Source organism: Dunckerocampus dactyliophorus, chromosome 6, assembly GCF_027744805.1.
Source record: "Dunckerocampus dactyliophorus isolate RoL2022-P2 chromosome 6, RoL_Ddac_1.1, whole genome shotgun sequence".
NCBI classification, from domain to species: domain Eukaryota; kingdom Metazoa; phylum Chordata; class Actinopteri; order Syngnathiformes; family Syngnathidae; genus Dunckerocampus; species Dunckerocampus dactyliophorus.
This window is the reverse complement of record NC_072824.1, coordinates 21,624,355-21,642,360: the sequence shown is the minus strand read 5'-3', so window position 1 is coordinate 21,642,360 and position 18,006 is coordinate 21,624,355. Positions and strand designations below refer to the sequence as shown.

The following is an 18,006-nucleotide window of genomic DNA, read 5'->3' as shown; positions in this document are numbered from 1 at the left end:
GTTTCAGTATTGCTTTTTTCCAGCATCATCATTGAGCGCCAATGCGCAATGACATGCTATTATGTATTGACAAGTCCAAATGAGCGCAATACAAACTATAGTGATCACACGACAAGTGATGCCAAAATTATCAGGGGGTTTTCCCCGTACGTATCGCGTGATTATACCTTTTTCTGCCCCCACCCATTGTTGAACTCCCCCTGGTGGCTCATCTGGGAAACAAGCATAAAAAACTGCCAAGAAATTACATTTGAAGTCGTTTTCTACAAAGAAAAAAAAAACAGAATTCAAGCAAAAATAACACAGGTTTTAATGATTTCAGTTGTAAGCACTGCTGTTTGTATTCAGACCTTCTTGGCAAAACAAACAACAACAAAAAAAGCTACAGCACTGAAGTGTTAATGAAACAATAGGAGATCTTCCATAGACTCATACGTATGTAATCTGATTACCTTTTCAGGATATGATGCGTTTCCTTATTATACAGGGTTACTTTTAAAAGATGAAACTTTATCCTGCTTCCTGATTATCGTTCAGGGAAGTCACATGAATCTTTGTGCTGTCTCAGGCACACCGTAAAAAATGATTAGATGTCTAGAAGCAGAAAGCATGGAAATAAGTCTTTTCTAATTTGGCTCATGCTTAAGGCTATTTGTGTGGTTAATATTACAGGATCCAGACTCAGATATGGTTCTAAAATCAGGTGGGACAAACACCCCCCCACCCCCAACCCCCACCCACCCCTTCCGTTAGGAGCGAAGCCGGCAAATTGGACTTCATTAAAAACGACGCCCGTTTGAATCTGCAATCAATTAGGTCATGAATGGGAATGCATGTTTTATGCGTTTTCATTCGATCCTCCTCAAGCTAAAGATGTATACGCATGTGTAGGAGATCAGAAAGAAGACGACTCTCAAAAGCAATTAGAGGCTATTTCATGTCAAGTTCTAAGTTTTTGTTAATTTATTAATTAAAAAAAGGCATTTAATGTCCTAAAACCTTGCTGCAACTAAGCCTCGCTTTTAGTACTACTCAATTAATTAGCCATTTAATATTGACATGGATAAATTGAGTGCAAATACCCATAAAAGCATGAGGTTTCTACTTGACTGAAATTAAACGCAAGATAGTATGCGAATCGCTACATCAGGAGGGGCGTGACCGACCGCTCCCATTGGTTGGCCATCATAAAAAGCGTGCCATCATTGGTCAGTTGGATTCGCCTCAGCCAATCAGAGCCACGCAGGACTCCGCCCCTACAGTTGGACGCTAGCGGTGACGTATTTGTGAGTCTCGCGTTGTGGTTGGCTGAGAAGCGGCTGAGTGACAGGCAGCTGGCCGGCTGGTGGACGTCAGGCTTCCAGGGGGTTGGGAGCGCGGGCGCTGTCCGCAGGAGAGCAGGTCCTGAAACACGGGGGTGCACTAGCTACAGGAGCGGCTCTCTCTTATAACCCTCTTTTCTTTTATACACACCGACGCCGCACTCTCTTCTTTTTTGCAAAGCCAGAGAAAGACAACAAACTATTTAACAACTCGTACGGGACAGGTTACCAGGGAAAGTGCGCTGAGGACCTTTTGAAAAGCAGAGTTCAGTTGTGAGAAGTGTCCGTGTTTTGCGTCTTGTCTTCCGGGCACCGTGGATATGACACTAGGACATGGGAGCCCTCAGCAGCCTTTGCACGCTTTATTGATGGGACAACATTCAAGCCAGCAATGGAAAACACACCAAATTGTGGATTTGTGACATTTTTTGGTTGATATTTTCTAATTATTATTTTTTAATTGAGAGAACTGAAGGAGGGACGCTGCTATTATTTGCCTTTTTAAATATACATTTTAAACACATCTTTTTGTTGGACTTATCAACCGTGTACGGTATAGGACATCTTTTTGACGAGCGCCATTCTTATTTTTTGACCTGCTGTGGCGTCCCGTCCCATTGAGGACGCCAATCACTCAGATTTCCCCCCTCATAATTAAAAACAAATCTTCAATTTTTCATACATTTTGCTGGACATACTAGCAAGTGACCTAGCCATATAAAACAGACTTTTTTAATTAAAGGGAACTACTTTCCATTCACTGGAGGTCTATCAGTATAGGGGTTGGCCCAAGACTGCTCATTTTTTTTTATATACCAGGGGCCCTCCAGCCCCACATCTCCCCCATGGAGATTCACTGTAAGCACGACCCGTTTGCGGCTATGCACAGTAAGTTTTTTTTTAATTCATTAATTTACACAATTTGCATATTCCCTCCGAATGTAAATTGAGGTTACTCAGCTACACAAATTCTATGAGCAACTGCAACGCAGAATATGCCTAAAAATATACTTTTTATATTCATATTTGTAGTAGTCAAGATTGTTGCAGTGTTGAGATAAAAATCTTTAGAATCAGCATTTTTATTGTGCTAATCCTAACCTAATCGTTATTTTAATGATAAAACCCTAAAAAGCAGGATGTTGGATTTGTGCAAAAATGGATCTTGAGAAACACTTTAAAATGATTTGCATGATTTTTTTTTTCTTTGCAGAGAACCTCACTTTAAAATCCGGTGAATTTTAGTTTTGTTTGTTCCAAAGGAAAATGTATCTCATATCTCGCTTATGTTGCCCTTGAATGAAAAGGCATATCCATTAGTTGTGAGAACAAGGCCGGAAATGTGTTTGGTTAAAGTTCATAATTGCTTACTTACATCAAGTAGGTTGTTTCAGTTTCCTTTCAAATGAAAGACGCTGTTCTCTTCCTGTGGGGGTGGGTGGGCGATCTGTGGGGTCAGAAAAGAGAGAGAAGGTGGTGGTGGTGGTGGTGGTGGGGTGGGTGGGGGTGTGTGTGTGTGTAACAAGTCCATTGTGATTCTGCACATAACCCGGTAAGACAGTGTGAAGCTGCACTTTAGTCCAGGACCGATTTAGTCTTTGAACAGGAACAAGACTGGATTCTGCTGGTCCCCCCCAGGCCCTCAGTTATTTTGGTCATAGACAGCAAAAAAGTTTGGCATCCACTTATCAATATTATTGTTGTGGTTGTAGTGGTAGGTAGGTGCATGGTTGTGATTAATATTGTGAAAATTACGATACGCCTTGGATTGTGCAAGTGTACCTAATGAATTGACCGATGAGTGCATTTCGATGTCAGTACTCATACTAGAATTGAACACAAATGTCCCCTTCCTTGTGAATTTGAACAAAGTCCCAATGAATGCCACTAAAACAATTGTAACACCATTTTTCAAGAACTTTTGCCAACTGCTGGTATAAATATATAATTAAAAAATACTTCATTTAATCACTTTTAATCACTGGCTTTCGGGAAGACAATCGACAAAAAATTTGAATATCACATCATGTTTGACTTTGCACTTTAAAAACGTCCCACAAAGCAATCCTAACACGCATGCCAGCATGTAAATAGATTATGCATTCATTCGTTTATACTATAGCGGTGAATCCCGGAGAGACAGCGTGTTATAATGTGACTGACACACACACGCTTGCACACACACGCACACACACACACACACACACACAGCAGCAGCAGTAGACACCCCAAAAGCTAGAACAAATCGTGTTTCCTCTCGCAGTAGTTGGCCCAAAGTCAATGATCCGCGCCGTGCTTGGAGGTACCAGCAAAGTTGCGGGACGCTTTAAAACGATTACACCTAAAAATGTCAAAAGAGAGAGAGGGGTTGCAATGAATCAAGTGTGACGCGTGGAAAGTCTCTTTTGGGAGTGCGCGTGTATGGTGTGTGTGTGTGTGTGTGTGTGCCTAAATTCTGTTCAACACTATTGGTAAAACGTGTGTTCTGCCTTCACCGACATAATTTCAGCTGCGATTTGTGCACGACTTTGCAGCGCGTTATGACGAGAAGCTCTGAACATTATTTGTCTGTTTTTAAAAAAGGAACTGGTCCAGGTGATTGTGATGATAATGAGTTGAACGTTGCATTGTTAATGGTGGCATGGTTGAATGTTAAGTGTGCATGTCTGTCGTTGGCTGGAAGAATAGGAAAATGTGGCTTACAAAAAAAAAAAACATGTTGCAATATACTGTATGCATATACATTTCACATATCTCATTTTGATTATTTTTTCCCCAATGGTAATATTTTTACAAGTGCACTTTTGAAAAGTAAACAAGCCTCCCCCCCCACCCAGTTAAATGGAAAAAAACAACAGCATTCTATAAAAAGCTTTGGTTGCAGGCATCTGACAGATCTCGTCATTGTTTGCCCAATGAAATTCACTTAATCTGTATTCTCACAGGCAACTTCGCAAACAGCTCTGCAGCCAAATGTAATGTCTATATATATTTCTTGTGTAGATATAAAAATAATTTAAAAAGAGGGCCAGTTTGTTGCATTTTCTTTTTCTTGATTTTGTGGGCTTCAGGCCGAGACATAGAGGAATGTGGCAGATAGCGGGATACAGAAAGCTTAATGGACCCTATTTTCTGGATGGAAGAATTTGAATACATTCTGCTTTATCTCTGTAGTTTTTCCCATGGATACTGTGAATCAATCAAACATTTAAGAAGGTGCTTTGCTCTCAAGTTTGCTCCTGTAAAGGATAAATAAATAAAAATACAACAGGGATGCATAATGACTCCTGATCCCCATGGTTGGCTGACTGGCTGGCTGTGTCCTCCCCTCTGACTCTCTTTCTCCAGGATAGAAAATGAAACTGCTTCCTCTTGCCAAAAGTTCCCCCCAACACTCTCTCGAGGCTCAAGCTTTTAGAGGAAGACCTTTAAAAGCCAAGAGCCCCAATTTGGCAAAAATCTTTGTATCTAATTTGCAACAAAACCTCTCCAGCTGCCAGCCTTGATTGAATTCCTGGTAGCAAGTGGTTAATTTGTTTGGTCAGTAGCTTGAAATTACTGGACCACATTCCCACAGCTGGTATAGGGAACGCCGGCACCTACATTTTTTACATGCACGTCCAAACACTTGCAGATTATAATTTACACTCGGGGTAATTTAGAATATATTTAAAAAAAAACAAAACATGACATTTACCCATAAACCCAGCACATATATCACTTCTTCTGCATTTTGCTACAGTAGTCAGTCATCTAGTGCTGTACTGTTTTTCTAATCATCCCTATCAGTATACGTATGCCAGAGAAATACAATTTGAACACATAATCCTCACAGCTCTCCTCCAAGAATAGTCTAATGCCCACAGTAAATACATAGATAAGTGAATAAATAGTTATCCACAAGTCATTCCTCACCATTTCTGTACAAAGCAAGGTATTTCATGGCCCAGACCCAGATAGGAAGGGTGAAAAGAACCATTTCCTTTCCTTCTTATCTAACAGACAAGGAGAGGAGTGGTGAAGGGGGACAGCTTCTATGCACACACCGCAGGATGCAGCAAAGTGGGATTCTATGGAAGAAGAAATCATGATGAGAGGAGAAGTTTGCAATACAGTGGAGCCTCTAAAGATGAACACATCCCAGTTGAGTTCACATTTCATGACAATTTTGCCCGTAGGAAATTTCTAGAAACCGTTCCAAGTCAACCTGTAGTATCATAAAACCTTTTTTTTTTTTTTTACACATACATGCATTTTAAAGCAATGTTATACAAGCGTCAAAATAAGTTAATGGCTGAAATTACTATGTAAATACAAAACAACACTGGACTGTAATGACGACAAACGGACAAGTCATGCAAAAGCGAGTCACATGTGCCTTTTTAATGTGTTTTGCAAAGTTGATAGCCTAAAAACAAGTCAAGCACTGTAAGTTGCAAGAGCAACATAATACTCTACTTTCACTTTCAGTGTACTGTATGATTCTTCTCAGATTTTTAACACTCCTTGTTGGGGCTCGTCTCATCTTTTAGAATAAGTATCTCAGAAAAAGAGAAACCAAAGAAAAAGCTAAACATGTGCAAAGTCGATCCCTTGATGCTTGCTGAAGTGAGTGAGCTACTCCGACGCAAACTTTAGAGGTATTTGGTTTTATAAGATCTCAGGGGAAGTTGACTTCAGAGGTTGGAGGAATGTGAGTGAAATGTAGAAAGAGCTTTTTGGACTGACCAAATTAAACCTAACAGGGAATCTGACTGGCGTGTAATGTGTGCTAAAGGAGCGGCATGGTTCTTCTCAGTACAGTACATTTGGGATTTCTTAACACAGATGACGTACAGTCAAACCTCCAGTTTTGGAATGCTGCAGTTTTTGTATGATTCTTTTTTTCGACAAAAATTTTCAACAATATTTTGCCTCGGTTTTCGTGCAGTGTCTTGGTTTTTGTACAATATTACGCATAACAAACTAGTCCATTTGCACTGTAATGTATTTGTTTGGGCTGCATTTGATGCCCAAACAAAGCACCTTACGCGTTGGTGACTCACTGTTCGTGTATTTTTTTATTGAGTGTGACTACTAAATAACCCGAAGATGGCGTCCCCTCCCCTTTTCTCTCTCTGCTCCTCACCATCTCCACCAACAAGAGTCTTCAGTAAGATAAAAGATGATGTAAATGTTATCGATTTGATTTGTCATTTATAATTATTTTGCATTGTTTTTGGCATTTAAAACTCTAATTATTCTCCATAAAACGTTAATATTTGTATTAGCAATTGTCTGGAATGGATTACATAATAGTCACTCGATTATCACTGCCCTACAGCCCTACGGTCACCCTTACTACTTAATACCTAATATGGTAGACAAAATACCAGTAAATAAGCCATTTAAGACTTTTGTGTGATGTTTTAATGTGGCGTCGAGGGTTCAGAGTTTTAGTTTTAGCCTGGCCTGGGTTACGGCTGAACAGTAGCCTGTATTTTTGTCTGGGATTTTTATGAGGGATAATCCAAACCTGCCATAAAAGCCTGTCATTCCGGCAACCAAGCCTGGTGCTTAGGTGCCTCACCGAACATTACAGTAACATTTCTGACTAGGGCTGATCCGGTTGCCGTATCACGTTCGGAACTCTGGGCCACACTCCAATATGGTAGGTGCGGTAATGCGCCTCAAAGCTGGTTGCCACTCGACTCCCGCCACCCGCAAGAAGAAGAAAACACAACACCACCATGCAGACATGTCTGCGGTGTACCGTGGTGAAGTTAGTTTCAGGTTGGACGTTGGATTTTTGACTCCGTAGCTACAGCGGTAGTTCCCCCTCACTGTGCCCGGACGACTGAGTCATTGTGTGGGGAGCTCGCACGGAAAGTGCTGCTCTAACAGCTGGTTGTTTACACTGGGGGCCATCAAAAAATTACTATTGCGTTGAAGAGCGCTTGTTAAAAAAATGTCATATATTCTATATCACACCACAAATGTATCTATAACCATGTCAAATGATTAGTGCTACCCTAAAAATAGTCTGCACGCCCATTTTTTTCAATGTTATCTTTTACTGGTTGGACTTTTATTGGATCTTTTATTGGATTAGTGACCTGACTCACAGAGGTTTGTTACAAAAGCCAAACAATATTGTTGGTCATGCTGTGTAACAAAAAAGTAAATTCAGCAATACTTTGGTTACATTATTTTTAATGCTTTGAAGAGCTGTTTTCATAACCATATTCAGTTCCACAAAATCATGTTTGTAACAAAAGCTTATTATTGAAAAAATTAATAAATAAATTGGATTGGATCGGAAGACAAAAAATGTGAATCGGGACACATCCCTATTTCTGACACTTAGGCACCAGTGTGGAATACTGCATATGTTCACGAATACGTCCCCTGAATGCCTGAGATTAGTATTTTAGTTAAGCCCCTTTTTATGATGGAAAATGCTTCATTTAGGCAAAATACATAACATTTGCTTAAATACACATATTTTATGACTTACAATAGGGCATATTCAACGACAAAACAGCATGATTTATGAATTAATATATTTTTGAAAAGCCGTGAAATTCAAAGCGTGATGTGGCGAGGGACTACCGTATTTGGATTTGCATTATTTCCTGTAAAAAATTGCTTCGGTTTTCATACGTTTCCGTTTTCGCCAGACCTTTTGGAACAAATTCATACCGCTGTACTTGCTTTCCAGCAAACACATTCCAGATTCTTCTTCTTTACTTCGCTGTTTTCTTACGCCAAAGCTGCTTATCCTGTCCTGTGATGGAAAGTCTTCAAATTCGCAGGTTACACTTTGGTCATGACGAGCACTCCTGGCATGGCCTCGATGGATACACCTCCATATATTGCTATCTTTCGAAAAAAAATTGCTTTTTAAACTGTGGCAGTGGGCCATCTGCATAATGAGTTCGCTTCTATCTAAACAGAAATAAAGGGAGCAAGGAAGTGAAATAGCTTTGTTTAATTTCCAAGACTCTCCAGACTTTCTCATTGTGTTTATCCCTCATGTGCAAGCTTATTTGTTTTAAAGCTGGAGGAGGCGCTGCGTGTTTGTGTGTTTATTCTTTATTTTATAGCGTTGAAGAAAAGAAGAGGTGGCCAGATTCAGGGGAGAGCTTTGTATATTAAGGGGTACCCCTGCTGGGGTCATGTATTTGAAATCTATTATCCTCACAGCTAGGATTAGTGTGTCTATGTGCGTGTGTTTCCCCTGAAGACACGATCACTATGGTAATACAAAAGTCAGTGGATTACAGAAATGCTAGTTTACTCTCTTCATTGCCTTTGGTGCGATATATACGGTACACACAAACATATGTCGGGGAGGGGTACTGACGATATCCGGTGACAGTTCCACGTGCGTCTCTCTTGTTCACGCGTGGTTGATTTCATATAGTGCGATTTTAATGCATCGCACACGATAGTTGATGCCTGGCTACCTGAAGACAAGAGTTTGAGGCATTTTGACTGTTTTCTGTCTGTACGTAGTTTGAACGCAACTGGATGGGGCTCAACAGAAGAAATATAATACAGCCATGATCAGTTTTAATTGACAGTGACAGAGAGGATTTCTGGTTAATTGTCTGGTTAATTGCCTATTCTTGAATCTATTCAGCACTGTTATAGCACAACAGTGCATTATATTGAGAAGTATTATCTACGCTCGACAAAAATCTAAATATAAACGCAACACTTTTGTTTTTGCTCCCAGTTATCATGAGCTGAACTGAAGAGCTAAGCCTTTGTCTATGTACACAAAAGGCATATCTCGCTCAAATGTTGTTCACAAATCTGTGTTACTGTAGGGAGCATTCATAATCCATCCACCTCACAGGTGTGGCATTGCAAGATGCTGATTTGACAGCATGATTATTGCACAGGTGTGTCTTAAGTTGGCCACAATAAAAGTCCACTCCAAAAAGTGCCGTTTAACTGTATTGTGGGAGGCTCAGAAACTACCATTTACCTCAAATATCGTATAAACAGAGCCAGAGCATCCTAAACATGCTCAATGGGTGACATGTCTGCTGAGTATGCCGGCCTTGCAAGAAGTGGGATGTTTTCAGCTTCTAGGAATTGTGTACAGATCCTTGAAACATGGGGCCATGCATTAGCATGGTGCAGCAACAGGTGATGGTCTTGGATGAATGGCACAACAATGGGCCTCGGGATCTCGACCTAGCATCTCTGTGCATTGAAAATGTCATCGATAAAATGCAAAAACAAAAGTACTGCGTTTATGTTTTTGTTTCGTGTAATATTTTGGCAAGCATTAAAGGGGAAAGGGTGTTAAAGTACCAAGTTGAAGGATTACTTTGTTTTCTTGCTAAGTTTCTCTTGTGTCCACTATCATCAAGCATAAAGCTAAGCTAAGCAGCAGTGGTGGAGGAGGTCTGCGCTCCAAGTCCACCAGTAATAGTTTGTTTTGGTGGAAGGGGATATTTGGAAATAAAGATCAACTAAACAAGTCTTGTATTAGATGATTTTAGTTTACTAATTGTTGTTCAATGTCAGCTATGAGCTTTGATCGAATAAATACACAATGACAGGGTTAAAAAAAACAGTACAGTATAGCAGTTGTGTGTTGGTTCAGTCTGTCTACTTTTATTCTATCCCATCTCTTTCTGGCCTCCCCCCTCAGGGGAATATTAACGGCATCGCTCAGACTTGGCACAATCATTAATTGAAATCCCTTCATTTCCCTGAAATCTTGGTTTAGTCTGTCCTGCCTAAAAGGTCAGGGATTGTCCAGCTGCGGTATTATGTTAGTTACCCATTTAATTTTGTCTAACTTATAGGTTCATTAAAACAGAGTAGTGCCAAACCACTGATGTCACTTTGTACTGCTTTGTGAATGTTTAGGCTTTTGACCTCACAGTTTCTTTTTGTACAGGACATGGCGGCGTGAACCAGCTTGGGGGTGTGTTTGTGAATGGCCGGCCTCTCCCAGATGTTGTGCGACAACGAATAGTGGAACTTGCCCACCAAGGGGTGCGTCCCTGCGACATCTCCCGCCAGCTACGCGTCAGTCATGGATGCGTCAGCAAGATACTGGGCAGGTATTTAAAGCATGCGTGCACACACAGACACACATAGGGTGACCCTTTGAACACATCATTTTAACACAAAAAGATGATAAACTAGACAATCAGGAACATAGGAGTTGTGGTCATCAAGATCAGGGGTGCCCAAACTTTTTTCCATTGAGGGCCGCATAGAGAATAATTCAAGAATGGTTTGCTATTACCTATAAGAGTAACCTATTTGATATTTAAACCAGCTGAAAAAGGGCAAAATATTCAAAGCAGCTAAATAAATTTAAATAAAAAACAGCCTACGTCTCAGCTTTGTGCTAGAGGTGATAAAGCAAAATTTCCATGAAAACAAATCCGATCTCGTAATGCTCTGGTGCAGACGTAAAGTTTGATTTGTAGAATGTGTTGCAGGCCCAAACAAAGAAAACTGCGTCACAAGTGGTCTCTATGCCACACTTTGGACACCCTTGATCTTGGTCATAGACCAACAGGATTCCCATTTCCGTGAGCTTGCCCAATTTGCAGTGGCATCATTTTTCTGCGGTTTCTCTCAGTCGTGTTCCTTTCCTTTTATACCGACTCACAATTCTCCTTTTCACCTTCCTGACTCCTTTTTCCCTTTACCGCTGCAAAGCTAAATTCAAAAAGTAAATCCCAGCTCGTTCTGCCTGCCGGAGAAGAAAGGGACACAAAAGGGGAAAAGATTCATCACTTTTTTTGAATTAGCATCAAAATGAAAGTGGTACTATATTTCAGCACCCAAAAAATACAGTATAGAATGGAGCATACAGACAAGGACGGAGGAGAAAAAGGAGGGGTGGCTTGTTGAAGAAGTAAGAAGTAAAAAAAAATAAAAATAAAAAAAAGAATTAGAAAACAGAGAGACCATTTGCGGGGAAGGCGGGGCAGGATTAGCCACAGCGACCCTCAGCTATATAAAAAAAAATGTGTTGCTCATTGTTCTCTGTTGCTTCTTTTCTCTCTCTCTCTTTCTCTCTCTTCTTCTCCCACTCTCCCTCTCTCTCCCTGTCCTGGACGTTCAACTCACTGAAGCGTTACCGTGAGAGGGGGAGAGAGGGGGATCGAGGGATGCAAGGAAGGAGGGAGGTTCGTTTTATCCTCTCCTCTCTGTCTGTCCGCTGCCAGCAGAACAAAAACACTAACTCTACCTGCTTGCTTATGTGTGTGTGTGTGTGTGTGTGTGTGCGCGCGCGCGCACTGGCTCATTGCTGCAAAGATATAAATAACCACAGATGATTCACCTGTGAATAATTTAAATTGTTTCCCACTTCAAAATAGATTTTTTTTATTTCCTTTAGCAGTGTTTAATGTCCAGCTGTGAAGAGTGAAAATGGGCAGCACACATACACGCACACACCCACGCACACACACACACACACCGCGCAAGCACGCAGGGAAAAACACATTTAAAGAAACAAACATCAAGGAAGGGATTACTCCACTGTTCTGTGTGCGCGTGAGTGAGAGAGAGACAGAGTGAGCAGCAGGTTTAAGACTGACTGACAGCTTGCATCCACACACTGCATCCCCCCTTTTCTGCAAGCTGCGTATAGCACATTTGCTGTCCTCCACTCCCCCAGCCCACCTGCCCCTTCTGCATGCAAATACATTCATGAAATAGCCATGCTGGAAAGAAAACTACTGGATCTCTGTGTGTGTCTGTCAATGTCACCCTCATCTTGCAGTTGACTGTCAGTGTGATATAGAGTGAATCCACTACGGTGCAATCACCGTGAGGTCGTATAATTCATCATTTAAGCAAAATTCTTTGAGAAAAAATAGCAGAGGATAAATATGATGACTGGCAACGGAACTTATTGCAATATAGCGGTCGGGTCTTTTTCCTGACTGCTCAGTGGCTAAGACAACAATAACTGCATTTGTATTCCACTGTAGCAATTCCCACAGTCATCAGATCAACTTACTTGACAGTACGGGTAAGAATAAAAGAATGCACCCCTGAATATGAGCTACAATTTGAAGGGTGACTGCCGGTTTTTGATGGAACCAAACCCCACCCAACGGCCCACACAGGGCAATTAAGTAGGCATGGTATCTTATGCAAATTTCGCAATTTGGTCAGATGTTTAGTACAATTTCATTGTTTTTAAGCTTTAATATTAACTAACAGTGGTTTTAAACAGTTTTAAAATGTTACTTAAAACAACTGCACAGATAATACAGTAAACGTATAACATTTACTGTATTACCTGTATTACTGGTAATACTATTTCCATGATTTCCTGTGGGAAAATGTGTTTGTAAATATGAACAATTCAGAGGACAACCAGCGTCTTGGAACAGCTTTGCTGTTTTGATTGACACCCTCAGAGAGGTAGCCCATCATTTTAATCATGTTTATTATTGTGGTTGTAGTTTGCTGCATCATACTGAGGCTTAGGGATGAGCATAGAAACAAAATTTCATTCATACATTTTAAAAATCATATAATTAATGAGTTGTTGTTTTTATAGTTTTAAAATGTATTTATATGTAAATTGATCTGAATAATGTTGCCTCCCTTGATCTCAGCTACTTTAAGAGTTGACTATACCGTGGAACCTCGGTTAGCGTCCGCACTGTCCATCCATTCATCCTTCTTCTACCGTTTATCTGAAGTCGGGTTGCGGGGGCACCGCTTTGTCCAGCTCCTCCCAGCGGATCCCGAGGCGTTCCCGGGACAGCTGAGAGACATAGTCTCTCCAACGTGTCCTGGGTCTTCCCCGAGGCCTTCTACCGGTCAGACGTGCCCTGAACTCCTCCCCAGGGGGGCGTCTCAATGTGAAGGAGCAGTGGTTCTACTCTGAGTTTCTCCCAGATGACAGTGCTTCTCACCTTATCTCTAAGGGAGAGCCCCAGCCACCCTACGGAGAAAACTCATTTTGGCCGCTTTCACTCACTACCCAAAGCTCATGACCATAGGTGAGGGTAGGAAAGTAGATCGGAAATTGAGAGCTTTGCCTTTTAGCACAGCTTCCTTTTCACCACAAGGGACCAATGCAGAGGCCGCATCACTGTAGACGCCGCACCAATTTGCCTGTCAGTCTCACGTTCCTTCTCTCACTTGTGAAAAAGACCCCGAGGTACCTAAACTCCTCCACTTGGGGCGGGATCTCATCCCCAAGCCGGAGATGACACTCTTTCTCGGGCGAGAACCATGGACTTGGACTTGGAGGTTCTGATTCTCACCCCAGCCACTTCACACTCGGTTGCGAACCGATCCAGTGAGAGTTGAAGGTCACGGCTCGATGAAGCCAGCAGGACCATCATCTGTAAAAAGCAGAGACCCAATCCTGCAGCCACCATACCGGAACCCCTCAATGCCCTGGCTGCACCTAAAAGTTTTGTCCATAAAAGTAATGAACAGAATCGGTGACAAAAGGTAGCCCTGGCTGAGTCCAACCCTCACTGGAAATGGGTCAGACTTTTTGCCAGCAATGCGAACCAAACTCTGACTCTGACAGAGCCAAACTCGGCCATGCAGGGAACGAACAGCCTGAATTAGCTGGTCCCATCCCCATATTCCCAGAGTACTCCCCAAGGAATTTATTGAGGAACACAGTCGAATGCCTTCCCCAAGTCCACAAAACACACATAGACTGGTTGGCCAAACTCATATGCACCCTCAAGGACTCTGCCGAGCGTGTAGAGCTGGTCCACAGTTCCACGACCAGGACAAAACCCACACTGCTCCTCCTGAATCCGAGAATCCGCCCTGGTTGGTGTGTTTTTCGGTTAACGTTACAAATGTATGCCACGATTTTGCCTTAGCTTGCGTGCATTTTCCGGTTAGCATACAATATGGCGCACGTTTTGTTGTCTTATTAATACACTGCATGACTCCTATTGTGTTCTTAATGTTTTTTTGTTTTTTTTTATCACAAAACGTCTTTCCTTGTTAGTATCCTATTAGCTAGCTAAACAAAATGGCAACCGGAACCGGACGTTTCTTCGCCCGTCTATGATGCCATCAGCAGCTGACTCAAAAATGTTAACACAAAACACATTTTTATAGTTTTGCAATGATCTTTTTACATGCATAAGTCAAAATGCATATAAAGGATGAATGGTATAAAGTGATAAATGAACATTTAAGATTACTTAAGTGACTGTTCCCAAAGGCCGCCACCTTCCTGTTTTCAGTCACATCAAGAATCACGTCTTCAGTGGATGTAAAAGTAACCTTAAATGTGAATTTATCCCTTTCACTCGTCATTTCTATGCATTTCTATGCATTCAAATTGCTTTCTGCATGTAAAACTAAAAATGGTTTTCTGTTGAAATTTTTGGCGTCCTGGAATGGAATAGTTGGACTTACATTGTTTGTTATGGGAAAAATGGATTGGTTAACGTCCATTTTGGTTAGAGTCGGACCTTCTGGAATGAATGAATGACACTAAACAAGGTTCCACTGTGCTGTATATATGACTACAGTACATGATGCACCTTTCCTAGCTGTGCCTATCCATGATGCAAAAGCATGCATTAGAAAATTGAAAGTTATCTCTGCTGTTAACGTGAAATGGGGGTCATCTTGAGAGGATCAAGTGGGGGCGAAGGGACTTGGGACACTCAAGCTGAGTTTCAGTGGACAGACTGAATTGACTGGAACAATATTCCCAATCACCACCAGGAAGAGGTGAACTAAAAGGCCGGTGGAAGAACAGAATCAGAATGAATCCAGAATGTGGTAGAATTTAATCTAATGACTTCACAGTTTCATAGTTATCACTGCAGTAGTCAAGGATGTAGCAGTTGAGGATGAACTACCCAAAACGTCTTTTAGTGGAGTTGTTGAAGGTGCATAGTAGTAAAGCGAAAATAAATAAAAAAGTAACATTATGCCAGAATCAGTTGCTACAACTTGAAAAAGTAATAATTTTGACTTGTTATTAGGGACTTGGTAATCCACAGATACATCACATTTAGCAAGTGTATAAAAGAAACTCACCATATATTCAAATAAGAAGGTGCTCATGGTCTCCATTCAGGCCATGTCCACTGTCAGTAGAATTAGTCTGGGGAGAAAATGATCAAAATACGTCTCAATGGCATGTTGATGCAGTTGTCTAATACTAATGTAATCTGCAAAATCATGTATTTCATGTAAAAACTCTGCATAGCATTTGGTAGCAGTGCACTATTAGGCATTTGTGAATGCCTGTCCTGAAAATGAATATATGTTGGGAGGCTATTTTTTTTATGATGCAAAGTTCAATGCATTTAGAAAATATGTTTCATGAAGGCATGAGAGTTTATTCAGACAAAAGAAATTACATAAGGAAGAAAAAAAACAAGGAAAAACCTTTCATGATTAAGTATGAAATGATGCTATTAGTGCAACTCCAACGTCATCCCTTACTGGAGGGTGCCCTTGCCGTTTGTGTATACACACAAAGGCATAGTATTCTTATGCCAGCAGCAGGACAAACATCGATATTGAAACCAAAAGTTGTATTACTATTATATTATGAAGCAATCAAGTTACTTTACCTTGTGTGAATGTCATTGCCTTTAAAGCAGATCATGCAGAAACACTAGAAATCAATCATGATTTCCAATATAAAATGGAAACTGTGACTTCTTACTTCCGGGTTACTTTCAGGAGACGTTACGTCACTGTGTAGCTCCGGCACAAAAATCATTTGGTTGCTTTTTCCACCAGTTCACTTTGGTGGCAAAGGGACAGTTTGGTCCGTTTTTATATGTTTGCATGTTATCCAAATGTTATCAGGACAGCTCTTTACACTATGGAATGGGGCTATTCAACTAAACTGTTCTGAGGCCACATTTTTAGACAGCTAAGCACCAGGCAGCTGGCCTTCTCATCAAATGGCTGCTATAGACGTAAATAAAGCTACTAAATCATAAATTAAAACAGAAGAAATGTTTATGCAAGTCGAAAATGTTCTATATGACAGCAACAGTGTTCTGTTTATAAGGAGCTACTGCGTGAAAAGCGCTAGTCAAAGATCATGTTTATAACAGGAGCATTCTGATGTTTTTCAGTATCTACTGCAAAAAAAAAACAGTCTGATGTCATTCATGGGTGGGATTTGGCCCGTGGGCTGCCAGTTGTACAGCCCTGCAGTAGACTAACATGGGCATCTTCTGTGCATTGCCAGGTATTATGAAACGGGCAGTATCCGCCCCGGCGTCATCGGGGGATCCAAACCAAAGGTTGCTACACCCAAAGTGGTCGACAAGATTGCCGATTACAAACGCCAAAATCCCACCATGTTTGCCTGGGAGATCCGGGACAGGCTCCTGGCCGAGAGAGTATGCGACAATGACAGCGTGCCCAGTGTCAGCTCCATCAACAGGTACTAATGATCTTACATAGCAAGTGTGTGTAATGTTTGTGTGCATTACCTTCACAGCAACAGGCTGGGGGAGTGCATGGCAATATACTGTAAAGATGTGTCTGTGTGTGTCTGGAAATAGAGTACGCCTAGTCAAGAGGCCCCAGTCTCCATATGGATGAAGTGGCTGCAGCTCAGTGGTTCCACACGATGGTACAATGACAAGGCTCTCCCCTGAGCACAGAGCCAGAGAAGAGGGTGGGACAGTGAAACAGGAGAGAGAAGCAGTGAGCAAAAGAGGCAGACAAAAGGGAGGGAAGGTGCAAAGGAATAAGGGGAATACCGGACACAAAAGGAGAGAAAGAGAGAAACAGAGGGAAGGGAAGATGGGGACAGGATAGGAGAGGAGTTAGGGAGGAAAGGAAAAGAAATGGGAGCAAAGAGGAAGAAAGGGGCTTGCATGAGCAGCCAAGCAGGGAGTGTGAGGCCCCTGAGCCATGTCAGCCGGCCGCAAGCTTCTCCATGCACACACATACAAGCACACCACATTGCTCCCACGATGGTTATGTTCTCATGTCCTCTATGCCTCCCTGTCTCTTTCACACACACACAAATGACCAATTCTCAGACATAATGTCTGCTCTCATCCTCCTGCAGGATCATTCGGACCAAGGTCCAGCAGCCGCCGGGCCAAACGGGCTCAGTGACGGCTCACAATTTAGGTAGGTGACTGACTCTCAATCCTGCTCCTGCCTGTCAAAGCACATTTTATAGCAGCACTGATAGTTACTTGGAGGGGAAGGCTACATTTGGACTCCCATCCATTCATCTATTTTCTATACAGCTGACTTTGGCCAAGAGGCGGGGTGCACCCTGGACTGTTCACCAGTCCATCACAGGACAAATATAGACAAACAATGATCCAAACTCACATTCACACCTATGGAAAACTTAGATTCTCCTATTAACTAGGAATGAGCGAGTACACCACTATCTTTAACCAAAAATTGGTGGGGCTTAAATCGGTACATTATTCTAAGTCTGAAATTGCCATGGATTCAGGGAGAACTTTCAATATTAATGCAGACCTGCCAACATGTACTGTATGGATTTGTCGTACTCGGCATGCAATTTGGCTTGTATGCTTCACTGCTCACCATTTTGTTGCATTTCGCTGGTGTCAGTTTCGAGTTCAGTCTGAACAGGACAGGTAAATAAATAGATATCAGTTTCTCAAGAGTATTTCAAATCGGGAGGCCGTGAAAACACTTCTGAGAGAAATGACATGATAGAAAAATAATTAAGAACCACTGCATG

The 18,006-nt window shown here is 41.6% G+C and overlaps 1 protein-coding gene across 2 annotated transcripts in view; it reads left to right on the top strand.

Annotated features, from left to right (window-relative positions):
• The first annotated feature begins 1,414 nt into the window (after nucleotides 1-1,414).
• pax5 (paired box 5) overlaps nucleotides 1,415-18,006 on the top strand; it is a 56,689-nt gene continuing 40,097 nt past the window's right edge. For both annotated transcript variants that reach the window (XM_054780060.1, XM_054780059.1), the window contains exons 1-4: nucleotides 1,415-2,210; nucleotides 10,225-10,390; nucleotides 16,513-16,710; nucleotides 17,347-17,411. In XM_054780060.1, coding sequence (XP_054636035.1) covers nucleotides 2,168-2,210; nucleotides 10,225-10,390; nucleotides 16,513-16,710; nucleotides 17,347-17,411 — 472 coding nt within the window. In that variant the 5' untranslated portion in view covers nucleotides 1,415-2,167. The remainder of the gene's footprint in view (nucleotides 2,211-10,224; nucleotides 10,391-16,512; nucleotides 16,711-17,346; nucleotides 17,412-18,006) is intronic.